At 43.3% G+C, this 16,375-nt stretch overlaps 1 protein-coding gene and 1 long non-coding RNA gene across 2 annotated transcripts in view; one reads left to right on the forward strand and one right to left on the reverse strand.

Moving 5' to 3' along the window:
- The window catches only part of lman1 (lectin, mannose binding 1), a 61,765-nt gene extending 47,325 nt beyond the window's left edge, over window positions 1-14,440 (forward strand). The window contains exons 12-13 of the mRNA XM_033032768.1: window positions 5,995-6,116; window positions 14,309-14,440. Coding sequence (XP_032888659.1) covers window positions 5,995-6,116; window positions 14,309-14,345 — 159 coding nt within the window. The 3' untranslated portion in view covers window positions 14,346-14,440. The remainder of the gene's footprint in view (window positions 1-5,994; window positions 6,117-14,308) is intronic.
- On the reverse strand, window positions 189-16,075 carry LOC116980496. Its single transcript, XR_004413985.1, has 3 exons — window positions 15,815-16,075; window positions 6,229-6,233; window positions 189-199 (listed from the first exon to the last, which is right to left on the reverse strand). It is a non-coding gene; the product is annotated as an uncharacterized LOC116980496 (long non-coding RNA).
- Between the last annotated feature and the right edge of the window lie 300 nt (window positions 16,076-16,375).

Raw genomic sequence — 16,375 nt, forward strand, 5'->3', positions numbered from 1 at the left:
GGCCCTTCAAGTCCGTGCCGAACACTTATTTTCCCCTAGTCCCATCTGCCTGCACTCAGACCATAACCTTTCCCGTCCATATACCTATCCAATTTATTTTTAAATGATAAAATCGAACCTGCCTCCTCCACCTGCCTCCACCACTTCCACTGGAAGCTCATTCCACACAGCTACCACTCTCTGAGTAAAGAAGTTCCCCCTCATGTTACCCCTAAACATCTGTCCCTTAATTCGCAAGTCATGTCCTTTTCTTTGAATCGTCCCTACTCTCAATGGGAAAAGCTTATCCACATCAACTCTGTCTATCCCTCTCATCGTTTAAAGACCTGTATCAAGTCCCCCCTTAACCTTCTGCGCTCCAAAGAATAAAGTCCTAACGTTCAACCTTTCTCTGTAACTTAGTTGGTGAAACCCAGGCAACATTCTAGTAAATCTCCTCTGTACTCTCTCTATTTTGTTGACATCCTTCCTATAATTAGGCAACCAAAATTGTACACCATACTCCAGAATTGGCCTCACAGTACAATTTTAACATTACATCCCAACTTCTATACTCAATGCTCTGATTTATAAAGGCCAGCACACCAAAAGCTTTCTACACCCTATCTACCTTCAGGGAACTATGCACAGTTATTCCTAGATCCCTCTGTTCAGCTGCATTCCTCAGTTCGCTACCATATACCATGTACGTCCTATTTTGATTTGTCCTGCCAAGATGTAGCAACTCACACTTATCAGCATTAAACTCCATCTGCCATCTTTCAGCCCACTCTTCCAAATGGCCTAAATCTCTCTGTAGACTTTGAAAATCTACTTCATTATCCACAACACCACCCATCTTAGTATCATCTGCATACTTACTAATCCAATTTACCACACCATCATCCAGATCATTGATGTACATGACAAACAACAGTAGACCCAACACAGATCCCTGAGGCACCCCACTAGTCACCGGCCTCCAACCTGACAAACAGCCATCCACCATTACTCTCTGGCATCTCCCATTCAGCCATTGTTGAATCCATCTTGCTACTCCACCATTAATACTTAACAATTGAACCTTCTTAATCAACCTTCCATGAGGAACCTTGTCAAAGGCCTTACTGAAGTCCATATAAACAACATCCACTGCTTTACCCTCATCAATTTCCCTAGTAACCTCTTCAAAAAATTCAAGAAGATTAGTCAAACATGACCTTCCAGGCATAAATCCATGTTGACTGTTCCTAATCAGACCCTGTTTATCCAGATGCTTATATATATTATCTCTTAGTATCCTTTCCATTAATTTGTCCACCACTGACGTCAAACTAACAGGTCTAAAATTGCTAGGTTTACTTATAGAACCCTCTTTAAACAATGGAACAACATGCGCAGTACGCCAATCCTCCAGCACTATTCCCGTTTCTAATGACATTTGAGATAATTCTGTCATAGCCCCTGCTATTTCTATACTAACTTCCCTCAATGTCCTTGGGAATATCCTGTCAGGACCTGGAGACCTATCCACTTTTATATTTTTCAAAAGTGTCAATACTTCCTCTTCTTTGAATCTCATAGTTTCCATAGCTACTCTACTTGTTTCCCTTGCCTCACATAATTCAATATCCTTCTCCTTGGTGAATACCGAAGAAAATAAATTGTTCAATATCTCCCCCATCTCTTTTGGCTCTGCAGATAGCTGTCCACTGACTCTCTAATGGACCAATTTTATCCCTTGTTATCCTTTTGCTATTAATATAGCTGTAGAAACCCTTTGAATTTACTTTCACCTTACTTGCCAAAGCAACCTCATATCTTCTTTTAGCTTTTCTAATTTCTTTCTTAAGATTATTTTTAAATTCTTTATACTCCTCATGTACCTCATTTACTCCATGCTGCCTATAATTATTGTAGATCTCTCTCTTTTTCCTTAACCAAGTGTCCAATTTCCCTTGAAAACCTTGGCTCTTTCCAATTTGTACTATTTCCTTTCAACCGAACAGGAACATAAAGATTCTGTACTCTTAAAATTTCAACTTTAAATGTCCTCCATTTCTCTTCTACATCCTTCCCATAAAACAAAATGTCCCAATTCACTCCTTTTAAATCCTTTCGCATCTCCTCAAAGTTAGCCTTTCTCCAATCAAAAATCTCAACCCTAGGTCCAATTCTGACCCTCTCCATAATTATATTGAAACTAATGTGTTGTGATCACTGGACCCGAAGTGCTCCCCAACGCATACCTCCGCCACCTGACCTGTCTCATTTCCTAACAGGAGGTCCAGCACTGCCCCTTCTCTAGTAGGTACCTCTATATATTGCTGCAAAAAACTATCCTGCACACATTTTCCAAACTCCAAACCATCCATCCCATTTACAGAATGTGTTTCCCAGTCTATGTGTGGAAAATTGAAATCTCCCACAATCACTACCTTGTGCTTACTACTAATATCTGCTATCTCCTTACATATTTGCTCTTCCAATTCTCGCTCCCCATTAGGCGGTCTATAATACACCCCTATAAGTGTTGCTACACCTTTCTCATTTCTCAGTTCCACCCAAATAGTCTCCCTAGACGAGCCCTCTAATCTATCCTGCCAAAGCACTGCTGTAATTTCCCTGACAAGCAGTGCGACACCTCCACCATCTGCCAAGTGTGAAAGGCTTAATGGATGCTTCATACTTCACCCAGCCTGCACCTTGCTTGATCATTGCAGCTGCACAACCTTTTGTGTCACCCATGCTATAGTCAAAACGAGTTGTGCTGCCACAGCTGTCCCACAAAGCACAATGCAGAAGCTCTTGTACAGAAATAGGGAGCGCTTCCTGAGGACCGTCCCCATCAGGCTCTTTTTTAAGGATTCTCACATGACCAGATATTTAAAAACATTTGAAAATGAACGAAAGTGTGACTGAACTGCCCTAGATTTTATGCTAAATCAGGTGATCAAGCAGGATATAGAGCCTATATCAGTAGCATAACTTCATGTTTCTGCACAGTAGTGCTGGAATGCAGAAGTTAAAGATGTGTTAAGCCATGAATGGGAGGTATGTAGCAGTCCTGTATGAAATTTGCTATCAATGGCAAATCATCATCTACTCTGATCTCTTGCAGAAATACTATATCTCATCATCCAGTTATGTATGAAGGTCACACTTGCTTTTGTCCTTTGACATATCTTGAACCAATGAGCACAATCGTCTATCTATATTACTAAATCTCTGTTCTTGACCGCTTTTGGCCTTCTGTGCTGCGATTTCCAAGAGAACGCCGCCACCTACGGCCGTCATTTTTGTCCACCTCGCTCAGAGCCCCCCTCCGCCGCATGTGTGCCGAGGATTTTTCCCGTCGATGAATAATGACAGAGATATTAATGTTTTTACAAAATTCCCCATTCTCTCTGCTGCCCCCGCTGGCAACAGGGGGGAGGGAGGGACTATAAAACCAGGAAGTGGTGTGCCTCAATTAATCGCTGCAAGATGGAGCTCTGTCAATTAGTCTCTGTCACTGAGCTCTGAATGACACTGAACAAATGTCTACAGCACTGTGAGTGCCCTTAATTTGGATTGAAAATGAAAATATGGTTAGAGGTAAAAAAGCACTGCCTGCAAATGGTTGTTTGGGTTTGGGTTGAAGTAATTTGCAATTTATTTATTTATTTAGGGGACAGTGCATATTAATAAACATTTACATGTAATACGCAAGATTGTAGCCAGTAGCTAATTTCCATCTTTAGTCCCTCTGGTAAACAAGGTAAACACATCACAACACAATCATTCAATAAGAAAAAAGACAAAACAAAAGACAAAAACAAAACAAAACAAACAATAAAGTAAAAAAGTAGCAATAAAAGAGTACCATAGGATAATTCTAAGGTAGATTATGATTGCAGTTTTGATTTTGCAGTAACCATGTTTTTAGATGTTTGGTAAATGAGGTAAGGGTTGGCAGATCCCGTATGACGCATGGTATCGCGTTCCAGGTCTGCGACGCTCGATATGAAAATACTGACTGCCCAAAGACACTTTTCCTAAACGGGACTATACAATCACCCCTGGAGGCTGCTCTTGTCGACCTATTTGTGTTTTTCTTTAAGTAAAAAGGCACTCTCTCTCTCTCTCTCTCTCTCTCCCCCCTCCTCTCTCCCCCCTCCTCTCTCTCCCCTCCTCTCTCTCCCCACCTCTCTTTTCTCTCTCTCACCCCTTTCCTCTCCCCCCTCCTCTCTCCCCCCCCCCCCTCTCCTCTCTCCCCCCCTCTCCTCTCCCCCCCTCTCCCCCCTCTCCCCCCTCTCCTCTCCCCCCTCTCCTCTCCCCCCTCTCCTCTCCCCCCCTCTCCTCTCCCCCCTCTCCTCTCCCCCCTCTCCTCTCTCCCCCTCCCCTCTCTCCTCTCCCCCCCTCTCTCCTCTCCCCCCTCTCTCCTCTACCCCCTCTCTCGCCTCCCCCTCTCTCCTCTCCCCCCTCTCTCCTCTCCCACCTCTCTCCTCTCCCCCCTCTCTCCTCTCCCCCCCCTCTCTCCTCTCACCCCCTCTCTCCTCTCCACCCTCTCTCCTCTCCCCCTCTCTCCTCTCCCCCCCCTCTCTCCTCTCCCCCCCCCCCTCTCCTCTCCTCCCCCCCTCTCCTCTCCTCCCCCCCTCTCCTCTCTCTCCCCCCTCTCCTCTCTCTCCCCCCTCTCCTCTCTCTCCCCCCTCTCCTCTCTCCCCCCCTCCTCTCTCCTCCCCCCTCCTCTCTCCCCCCCTCCTCTCTCCCCCCCCTCCTCTCTCCCCCCCTCTCCTCTCTCTCCCCCCTCTCCTCTCTCTCCCCCCTCTCCTCTCTCTCCCCCCTTCTCCTCTCTCTCCCCCCTTCTCCTCTCTCTCCCCCCTCTCCTCTCTCTCCCCCCTCTCCTCCCTCTCCCCCCCTCTCCTCTCTCCCCCCCCTCTCCTCTCTCCTCTCTCCCCCCTCTCCTCTCTCTCCCTCCTCTCCTCTCTCCCCCCCTCTCCTCTCCCCCCTCTCCTCTCTCCCTCTCTCCTCCCCCCTCTCTCTCTCTCTCTCTCCCCTCCATCCCCTCCCCCACCCTCCCTCCCCTAAACCCCCTCCCCTCCCCTCCACACCCCCTACCCTCTTCCCTCCACCCTTCCCCCTCCCTGCTCCCCCTCTCAGCACCCCCTCACTCTCACCCTCCCTCTCTCCTCCCCCACCTTTCCCCCTTCACCCACCCTCCCTCTTCTCCTCCTCTCCACCCCCCTATCCCTCTTGCCCCTCTCTCTGTGTCTTTGTCTCTCTATCTGTCTCTGCCCCTTCTCTCTCTGCCCTCACTCTCTACCCCCCCCCCTCTCTCTAGATGTGACTGCAAGTTGGGGGCTATGCGTCAGTGGATAGGGTGGTTATGGGGTAAAAGGAGCAAATTAATAATATTAATATAATATCAAGGGGGGTAATTAGCGTGAGTGCGGGGGGGGGGGATAGTTAGTGTGTGACACTGCATGCCGCCTCCCCCCCCCACAACCGCACGTTGGGGGTACAGACCCAACGGGTCTGCACTTGGTCTGGTTTTAGATAAATTCTCTTGAAAGATTTTCAATACAGATTCTATGGAAAAACAGGATACAAGATTTGTGACGAACACAGCATCTTACAATCTTGACTGGTCTATTTTTCCTTCCAACAAAGGAGGCAGCCATTTGGCTCATTGTGTCTATGGCTGCTCCTGCACATATTGTGATCTCCCACTTATTTCACTTCAACCCAGATTCTCTCTCTCAGCAGCTATTTAACCTTGCAACCAGTTCAACTTGGGTGTGTGTTAGGTAAGCAGAGCACCTGGAGGGAAGCCCATGTAATCACAGGGAACATACAAACTCCTCACAGAGGGCAAAAGTAGGTGAATCAAACTTGCTTCTAGAGCTGTTCGGTATTGACAAGTGCAGTTGACCAGATCATCCCTTAACATTTCATGAAACTGTGCTACCAGAGAATGATTTCACTGTATATTGGCAAATGTCTTAATTCATTACTATTGTTTTTTTTCCACAGGTAAATATTGAGAAGCCTAAATGCCCAGAATTACCCCCATTCCCATCATGTTTATCTTCAACACATTTCTTCATGTTTGTGGCCTTTCAAACAGTATTGTTTATTGGTTATATAATGTATAGGTAAGTATAAGTTATATTGATGAAGTAGGTTTTATTATTAGCTTGTAATGCTTCTAAGAATGTAAATGGCGAAGTTTAATTAAGTTGAAGAAATTAATGTGAAGTACACAACATTCACTAGCACTAATTTTATTTTAGCTAAATGCTGAAAAGATCGGTATTATTGTTCTAAGTCAGCATTATTGCTGTTATTAAAGTTGAATATAATGGATTAATCTTTTATCCACACATTTTGTATTTTTCCTAATGGCATAAAGTTAGAAAAAATTTTGTTAAGTAACTAATACTTCATGATCATAGAAACATAATAATAATAATAATGGATGGGATTTATATAGCGCCTTTCTAATACTCAAGGCGCTTTACATCGCATTATTCATTCACTCCTCAGTCACACTCGGTGGTGGTAAGCTACTTCTGTAGCCACAGCTGCCCTGGGGCAGACTGACGGAAGCGTGGCTGCCAATCTGCGCTTACGGCCCCTCCGACCACCACCAATCACTCACACACATTCACATACATTCACACACAGGCAAAGGTGGGTGAAGTGTCTTGCCCAAGGACACAACGACAGTATGCACTCCAAGCGGGATTCGAACCGGCTACCTTCCGGTTGCCAGCCGAACACTTAGCCCATTGTGCCATCTGTCGTCCCGACATAGAAAATAGGTGCAGGAGTAAGGCCATTCGGCCCTTCGATCATGATCATGTTGAATAACATTCGCAAACCACATAACATGGTACTTTGAATGAGCTGGTTGAAGAATTAAATGTTTGTGTGAAATCTAGTTAGAAACACAATGTCCAGAACATGAGACGGTCAAGTTTGCATTTTCCAAATAACCTTTAAGATCCTGTTTTAGACATTATCTCTACCACTAGTTTGTTTCTTCAGTGCAATTTTGGTCTCCTAATTTGAGGAAAGACATATTGCTATTGAGGGAATTATTCAGGTTAATTCTCGGGATGGCGGGACTGACATATGATGAAAGAATGGGTCGACTGGGCTTGTATTCTCTGGAATTTAGATGGATGAGAGGGAATCTTATAGAAACATATAAAATTCTTAAAGGATTGGACTGGCTAGAAGCAGGAAAAATGTCCCAATGTTGGGTGAGTCCAGAACCAGGGGTCTCAGTTTAAAAATAAGTGGCAGGCCATTTAAGACTGAGATGAGGAAAAACATTTTCACCCAGTTGTGAATCTGTGGAATTCTCTGCCACAGGAGGCAGTGGAGGCCAATTCACTGGATGTTTTCAAGAGAGAGTTAGATTCAGCTCTAGGGGCTAAAGGAATCGAGGGATGTGGGGGGAAAAGCAGGGACGGGGTCCTGATTTTAGATGATCCGCCATAATCATATTGAGTGGCGGTGCTGGCTCAAAGGGCCGAATAGCCTACTCCTGCACCTATTTTTCTATGTTTTCTATGTAAGCTATAGCAGCTTTAAAAAAAAAAGCTTGCAACCACTTTCTTGAGGGCAATTAGGGATGGACTATAAATACTTGTGATTTCTTCCCACCACAAAATATTTTAAAACTGTATTTTGTGACAAGTAATTTTTGTCAAAAAATCCTGAAAATTGAAGAACTGTATCTTCTCTATTACTTCTGTATACCACCATGCAGAACTCGCTGACTTCATCAACTTCACAACTAATTTCCATCCTGCATTCAAATTCACTTGGACCATCTCTGACATCTCCCTATCGTTTCTGGATCTCGTCATCTCCTACACAGGAGACTGACTATTGACCGACATCTACGACAAACCTACTGACTCCCATAGCTATCTAGACAACACTTCTTCCCACCCTGCTTCCTGTAAAGACACTATCCCTTACTCCCAGTTCCCTCGTCTAAGCCGCAACTGCGCCCAGGATGAGGTTTTCCATACTAGATCATCGGAGATGTCCTTATTCTTTAGGAAACAGGGGTTCCCCTCTTCCATTATAGATGATGCTCTCATTAGGGTCTCCTCGATATCCCACAGCTCCGCTCTTGCTCCCCCTCCCCCCATTCGCAACAAGAACAAAGTCCCCCTTGTCCTCACCTTCCACCCCATCAGCAGTCGCATACAGCATATAATCCTCCAACACTTTTGCCACCTCCAACGGGATCCCACTGCTGGACACATCTTCCCATCTCCACCCCTTTCTGCTCTCCGCACCGACCGTTCCCTCTACAACTGCCTGGTCAACTCGTCCCTTCCCACACCACCACCTCCCCATGTACATTCCCCTGCAACTGCAAGAGATGCAACACCTGTCCCTTTACCTCCCCCCCTCGACCATCCAAGGACCCTGACAGTCTTTACAGGTGAGGCAGAAGTTCACTTGCACCTCCTCCAATCTCATCTACTGTATCCGCTGTTCCAGAAGTCAACTTCTGTACATCGGCGAGACCAAGCGCAGGCTCAGCATTCATTTTGCTGAACACCTCCGCTTAGTCTGCCTTAATCTACCTGATCTCCTGGTTGCTCAGCACTAACTCCCCCTCCCATTCCCAATTTGACTTTTCTGTCCTGGGCCTCCTCCATTGTCAGAGTGAGGCCCAGTGCAAATTGGAGGAACAGCACTTCATATTTTGCTTAGGTAGCTTACACCCCAGCGGTATGAACATTGACTTCTCTAACTTCAAATAGCCCTTGCTTTCCCTCTCTCTCCATCCCTTCTCCATCCCAGTTCTCCCACCAGTCTTGGTGTCTCCGACTACATTCTATCTCTGTCCCGCCTACTCCCCTGACATCAGTCTGAAGAAGGATCTCGACCCGAAACGTCACCCATTCCTTCTATCCAGAAATGCTGCTTGTTCTGCTGAGTTACTCCAGCATTTTGCGATCTCCTGTATTACTTTTGAGCCTAATTTTTGAAGGAGCATTTGAATTGATTTGCACAGCATGACTTGCTACTCCTAAACTTATCTGACTACCCTGGAAATAATATCAAGCACTCTCTGGCAATGATGGGTATATGGAATGACCTGCCAGAGAAGGTAGTTGAGGCAAGTACGATAACATTAAAGACTCTTGGACTACGAAAGGTTTAGAGGGATATGGGTCTAGCTTAAATTGAACACCTTTGTCACATAGGCGAGTTGGGCCATAGCGCAGAGACATAATTGCAAAAGGACCAGGACTGGGAACTGAATATTCAAGGGTGTATGTCCTATCGAAAAGACAGACAGGTGGGCAGAGGGGGTGAGGTAGTTCTGTTGGTGAGGAATGAAATTCAGTCCTTTGCGAGGGGTGACATAGAATCAGGAGATGTAGAGTCAGTATGGATAGAACTGAGGAATCGTAAGGATAAAAACACCATAGTGGGGGTTATCAACAAGCCCCCAAACAGTAGCCTGGATATACCCCAGCAGGGATGACAGTGGAACAACAATGGCAGGTATTTCTGGGTATAATACAGAAGGTGCAGGATCAGTTCATTCCAAAGAGGAAGAAAGATTCTAAGGGGAGTAAGGGGCGACCGTGGCTGACAAGGGAAGTCAAGGACAGTATTAAAAATAAAAGAGAAGAAGTATAACATAGCAAAGATGAGCAGGAAGCCAGATGATTGGGAAACTTTTAAAGAGCAACAGAAGATAACTTAAAAGGCAATACGGGGAGAAAAGATGAGGTACGAAGGTCAGCTAGCAAAGAATATAAAGGAGGATAGTAAAAGCTTCTTTAGGTATGTGAAGAGCAAAAAATTAGTTTAGACCCTAGTTGGACCCTTGAAGACCGAAACAGGTGAATTTATTATGGGGATCAAGGTAATGGCAGACGAATTGAACAGGTACTTTGTTTGTGTCTTCCTTAGTGAAGACAGATCCAATCTCCCAGATGTACTAGTGGCCAGAGGATGGAGGAACTGAAGGAAATCCACATTGTGTTGGGTAGACTGATGGGACTGAAAGCTGATAAATCCACAGGGCTTGATGGTCTGCATCCCAGGGTACTTAAGGAAGTGTCTCTGGAAATCTCGGATGTGTTGGTGATAATTTTCCAATGTTCTATAGATTCTGGATCAGTTCCTGTGGATTGGAGGGTAGCTACTGTTATCTCACTTTTTAAGAAAGGCGGGAGAGAGAAAACGGAATTATAGACCAGTTAGCATGACATTGGTGGTGGGGAAGATGCTGGAGTCAATTATATCAGATGAAATAGCGGCACATTTGGATGGCAGTAACAGGATCGGCGTGGGTCAGCATAGATTTATGAAGGGGAAATCATGCTTGACTAATCTTCTGGAATTTTTTGAGAATGTTACTACGAAAATGGACAAGGGAGAGCCAGTGGATGTAGTGTACCTGGACTTTCAGAAAGCCTTTATGGACCCACATCGGAGATTAGTGGGCAAAATTAGAGTACATGGTATTAGGGGTAGGGTACAGACATGGATTGAAAATTGGTTGACAGACAGAAAACAGAGTAGGGATTAACGGGTCCCTCTCAGAATGGCAGGCAGTGACTAGTGGGGTACTGCAAGGCTCGGTGGTGGGACCGCAGCTATTTACAATATACATTAATGATTTAGATGAAGGGATTAAAAGTAATATTAGCAAATTTGCAGATGACACAAAACTGGGTGGCAGTGTGAACTGTGAGGAGGATGCTATGAGGATGCAGGGTGACTTCACAAGTTGGGTGAGTGGGCAGATGCATGGCAGATGCAGTTTAATGTGGATAAATGAGTTTATCCACTTTGGTGGCGAAAACACTATCTGAATGGTGTCAATTTGGTAAAAGGGGAAGTACAACGAGATCTGGGGGTACTTGTTCATCACATTCAGTCACTGAAAGTAAGCATGCTGGTACAGCAAGCAGTGAAGAAAGCTAATGGCATATTTGTCTTCACAACAAGGGTGTTGTATAGGAGCAAAGAGGTCCTTCTGCAGTTCTACAGAGCCCTGGTGAGACCACACCTGGAGTATTGTGTGCAGGTTTGGTCTCCAAATTTGATGAAAGATATTCTTGCTATTGAGGAAGTGCAGCGTAGGTTCACAGGTTAATTCCCGGGATGGCAGGACTGTCATATGTTGAGAGAATGGAACGACTGGCCTTGTATACACTGGAATTTGGAAGGATGAGAGGGGATCTTATTGAAACATATAACATTATTAAGGGTTTGGACACGCTAGAGACAGGAAATATGTTCCCAATGATGGGGGAGTCCAGAACCAAGGGCCACAGTTTAAGAATAAGTGGTAGGCCATTTAGAACGGAGATGAGGAAAAACTTTCACCCAGAGAGTTGTGAATCTGGAATTCTCTGCCTCGGAAGGCAGTGGAGGCCAATTCTCTGGATGCTTTCAAGAGAGTTAGATAGAGCTCTTAAAGATAGCGGAGTCAAGGGATATGGGGAGAAGGCAGAAACAGGGTACTGATTGTGGATGATCAGCCATGATCACAGTGAATCGTGGTGCTGGAATGAAGGGCCGAATGGCCTACTCCTGCACCTATTGTCTATTGCATATTTCCATGCTCACTCTCCTGCAATGAATAATTGACCTATAAACCACCGATTAGCTTAACTATCTGAATTTATATGATATCAATATTTCTGTTAATTTTGTGTTTATTAAGCTCTAAACATACGAACCAAACATCACAAATATCTTACTGCTTGACAGCTGTTTGAAATATCCCAATTAGTCTTGATGTCGTGGAATATTTATCCTTTTTATTCACTAACCTGTTTTTCTATATAACCATATAACCATATAACAATTACAGCACGGAAACAGGCCATCTCGACCCTTCTAGTCCGTGCCGAACACATAATCTCCCCTAGTCCCATATACCTGCGCTCAGACCATAACCCTCCATTCCTTTCCCATCCATATAACTATCCAATTTATTTTTAAATGATAAAAACGAACCTGCCTCCACCACCTTCACTGGAAGCTCATTCCACACAGCCACCACTCTCTGAGTAAAGAAGTTCCCCCTCATGTTACCCCTAAACTTCTGTCCCTTAATTCTCAAGTCATGTCCCCTTGTTTGAATCTTCCCTACTCTCAGTGGGAAAAGCTTATCCACGTCAACTCTGTCTATCCCTCTCATCATTTTAAAGACCTCTATCAAGTCCCCCCTTAACCTTCTGCGCTCCAAAGAATAAAGCCCTAACTTGTTCAACCTTTCTCTGTAACTTAGTTGCTGAAACCCAGGCAACATTCTAGTAAATCTCCTCTGTACTCTCTCTATTTTGTTGACATCCTTCCTATAATTAGGCGACCAAAATTGTACACCATACTCCAGAATTGGACTCACCAATGCCTTGTACAATTTTAACATTACATCCCAACTTCTATACTATTTTGTGGGTATTCTGTTACGACTGGAATCAGTTGGTGAAGATAAATTAATTTGCCATATATAATATCCTATTTTATCTGTAGTAAAGTTACTGTTCATCCTGTTCTTTGACCTTCTTTCCGCTGTGAATAAAGTTGTGGTTTATATCCCTTTTGCTGCCCTCTGATTTTATCATTTTTCCATTAATGCATTCTTTAGCTATCTCTTTCTTTGCCTTCAATATAAATGTCAATGTTTTTATTTTAGTTTCACTTTATCTTTTTAAACTATTTGAGTTAAATTTGCACGTGAAGAATTTATGCAGCACTGTAACCTTGTTGATGAAGGATTTTTGTAAAAGAAAAGGCCAACTAGTCATTGTTCAATAAAAGTTTAAATTAGAACACTAATTAGAAGATTAGTGGAATTTTTTAAATAGGCACCTGTATATATTTTACAAGGGTACTAGCATATACTGACCCAGTTTCTAATCCTGAGAAATTACTAATATTATTTACAGAAAATACTGGAAAAATGTAGCAGGTTTGACATCATCTGTGGAATAAAAACAATTAATCTTTCAGGTTTGCACCTGTCAGATGCACTCAGGGGCTCTGAGTGGTAGAGGAGAAGCCATAGTTAAAGAAGGAAGGCATTTCAGAAGCACCTGTGCAGAATAATTCCACATCAGTCATTCCGTTCTCTTAATTTTTCCATTGCAATTGCTCTGGTGAAATATTCCACACATGTACCTCTCAAATGTCTTAATTCCTCAACCGTGACTTTCCTGCTATTGTAGTCCTTGACCGCCTCCATTGCCCACACTTTGCTCCCATCCCTTCTCCTAAGTGGAGTGAAATCAGAGTTCCCCAGGCGTTATCCTTTCCACCAGACCAGTTTCTGTATTCTACGAATTGCTATTTCAATTTCTGCCAGTTCCAACAAGATTCCACCACAAGGTACATGTTCCCCTCCCCTTTTAGTTTTTCAAAGGGATCACTCACTCCTTCTGCAACTCCTTGGTTTGCTCTTCCATTCTGCCTACCACTTCCCATCAGGTGGCACTTTCTCATGCAGTCGCCAGATATAGAACACTTGTCCTTTCACCTTCCTTTTTCCCCCATCCGGAGTCCCAAAAACTGTTTCTGGGTGAAGCAGCACTTCACTTGCACTACACAACCTATAGGCAACACATACTCGGACAGAGAAGCTTAATCTTAACTGCCCCATTGCCTCACCCTATCGGATACATTCCCTTTCATCTTTATTCGCCCTCTTCCTACCTTCTCTGGTAGTAAACTAACGTTTCTCTCTTTCCCCATGCTGATGAAGAACACAGACACAGTGTTACCGGTTTCTTGTTCCATACATGCTGTCTGGCCTGTTTTTTCCCCGGTGTTTTGTTTTTCACATTTTCATTTTTTGTTTTGGCGCAGTAGTAAACTTGCTGCCTTACAGTGCCAAAGACCCGAGTTCGATCCTGGCTATGGTTGCTGTCTCTGCATGGAGTTTGTACGTTGTCCCTGTGACCACATATGTTTTCTCCAGGTGCTCTGGTTTTCTCCCACATTTCAAAGCCTTGTAGGTTTGTAGTTAATTTGGCTTCTGTAAATTGTAAATTATTCTGTAGGATAGAACTATTGAATGGGTCTGCATGGACTCAGTGGGCTAATGGGCCTGTATCCACACTGTATCTCTAAAATAAACTAAATTGGCATCTGAAAACATGAATAAAATTTAACTAATTTAGGTCACAACGTCAGGAATAGAACAATTCTGAGCAAGTAAACATTCCCCTTTCAAACAGCTGCAGGGAACGGTGTGCCTTTTTTTTCCTGCATCGATCAGTTCCGTAGGCTGTACAATCTTACATTTGTTTCATGTATTAATGATTATTCCTTTCTCCCACAGGAGCCAGCAAGAAGCAGCCGCAAAGAAGTTCTTTTGATGCTACTGTTCTTAGTTTTTACTTTGTTAGTGTCCTGGAATGAAACAAAGGAAAACTGTAAATGATTTTTAAAACAAAAAATATTTTTCGACAAACTAAGTTATTGGGGTATGTTATTTCCTTGAATTGCAAGAGTTATTTTGTGCACACAAATTATTTTTCTACAGCTAAAGATGAAGCTGTGGGCAGTTAATTTTTTTGAATTCTGCATTATGGAGTCACAATGTTACAGAAGAATGAAATGGATGTTTACATGATAAGTAAAGCAATAACTAAGAATGGCAATTTATGTTTTCTGGAGCTGTGAGTTAATGAGGACGACATAAAAATACTTGGGTGCTCATAACCATTGGTTCTTTTTTTTTTTACATGCATGTTGTGTCCCTTGTTTGTGCCTTTTCAAAAGCTTCAATCAAATCACATGATTTTCTGACCTTGTTCATCTCAGCTTTATTCCATGGAAGTCTGTTTTGTTCATTGTGATCCTTTTTAGTCATAGTCACAGAGTGATACAGTGTGGAAACAGGCCCTTCGGCCCAACTCGCCCACACCGGCCAACAATGTCCCAGCTACACTAGTCCTACTTTCCTGTGCTTGGTCTATATCAGTCCTATCCATGTAACTGTCTAATTGTTTCTTAAACGATGGGATAGTCTCAGCCTCAACTACCTCCTCTGGCAGCTTGTTCCATACAGCCACCACCCTTTGTGTAAAAAAGTTACCCCTCCGATTCCTATTAAATCATTTCCCCTTCACCTTGAGCCTATGTCATCCGGTCCTTGATCCCCTACACTGGGCAAAAGATTCTGTGCATCTACCCGATCTATTCCTCTCATGATTTTGTATACCTCTGTAAGACCTCCCCTCATCCTCCTGTGCTCCATGGAATAGAGACCCAGCCTACTCAACCTTTCCCTATAGCTCACACCCTCTATTCCTGGCAACATCCTCGTAAATCTTTTCTGAACCCTTTCAAGCTTGACAATATCTTTCCTATAACATGGTGCCCAGAACTAAACACACTATTCTAAATGCGGTCTCACCAACATCTTATACAACTGCAACATGACCTCCCAACTGCTATACTCTGACTGTTGAAGGCCAAAGTGCCAAAACCCTTTAGACCACCTTATCTACCTGTGACTCGACCTTCAAGGAACCATGCACTTGTACTCCTAGATCCCTCTGCTCTACAACACTACCCAACCATTTACTGTGTAGGTCCTGCCCTTGTTCAATGTCCCAAAATGCAACACCTCACACTTTTCTGTATTAAATTCCATCCACCATTCCTCCGCACACCTGGCCAATCGATCCAGATCCTGCTGCAATCTTTCACAACCGTCTGCTCTATCTGCAAAACCTTTTGTATCATCAGCAAACTTGCTAATTTGGCCCTGTCTGTTCTCATCCAAATCATTGATGTAGATGACAAACAATAACGGGCCCAGCACCGAATCCTGAGGCACACTTAAAGTTGCTTGTAATTCAAATTAAATTGGCTTAATTCTTACATTTATAACCTAGACCCAGTGACCTTTTTGCCAATAACTTTCATATGTGAGAAATCTGCCTTTTTTCTTTTTTTCCCTCAAATTCAGTTCTCAGTAAAGCCCCAAATATTCTGGAAATGATTATTACTCTTGTATCTGGAAAGAACTTCTGGCACATTTTCTCTCCCTTCTTAATGGGATGCAGGAAAAAAACTGCCCAAAATACATTAGAATTATATATATATATATATATATATATATATATATATATATATATATATATATATATATATATATATATATATATATATATATATATATATATAATGGAAATAAACCAAAAGTCTCCTTGTCTGTTGTCTCTCTCATCTATGCATCTTGGCTGTTTTTAATTGATGTGCTTAATTTTGTTTTTAAACTTTTATTTACTTTTCAAATCCACAGTCTTCCCCTGCCCTGTGTCCTCATGTTTTAAAGTCCAGATTAATTTCATGTCATTTGTTTTCAATTCTTTCTAGCTGTTAGTTACGACATGAA

This window comes from Amblyraja radiata, chromosome 1 (assembly GCF_010909765.2).
Source record: "Amblyraja radiata isolate CabotCenter1 chromosome 1, sAmbRad1.1.pri, whole genome shotgun sequence".
NCBI lineage: Eukaryota > Metazoa > Chordata > Chondrichthyes > Rajiformes > Rajidae > Amblyraja > Amblyraja radiata.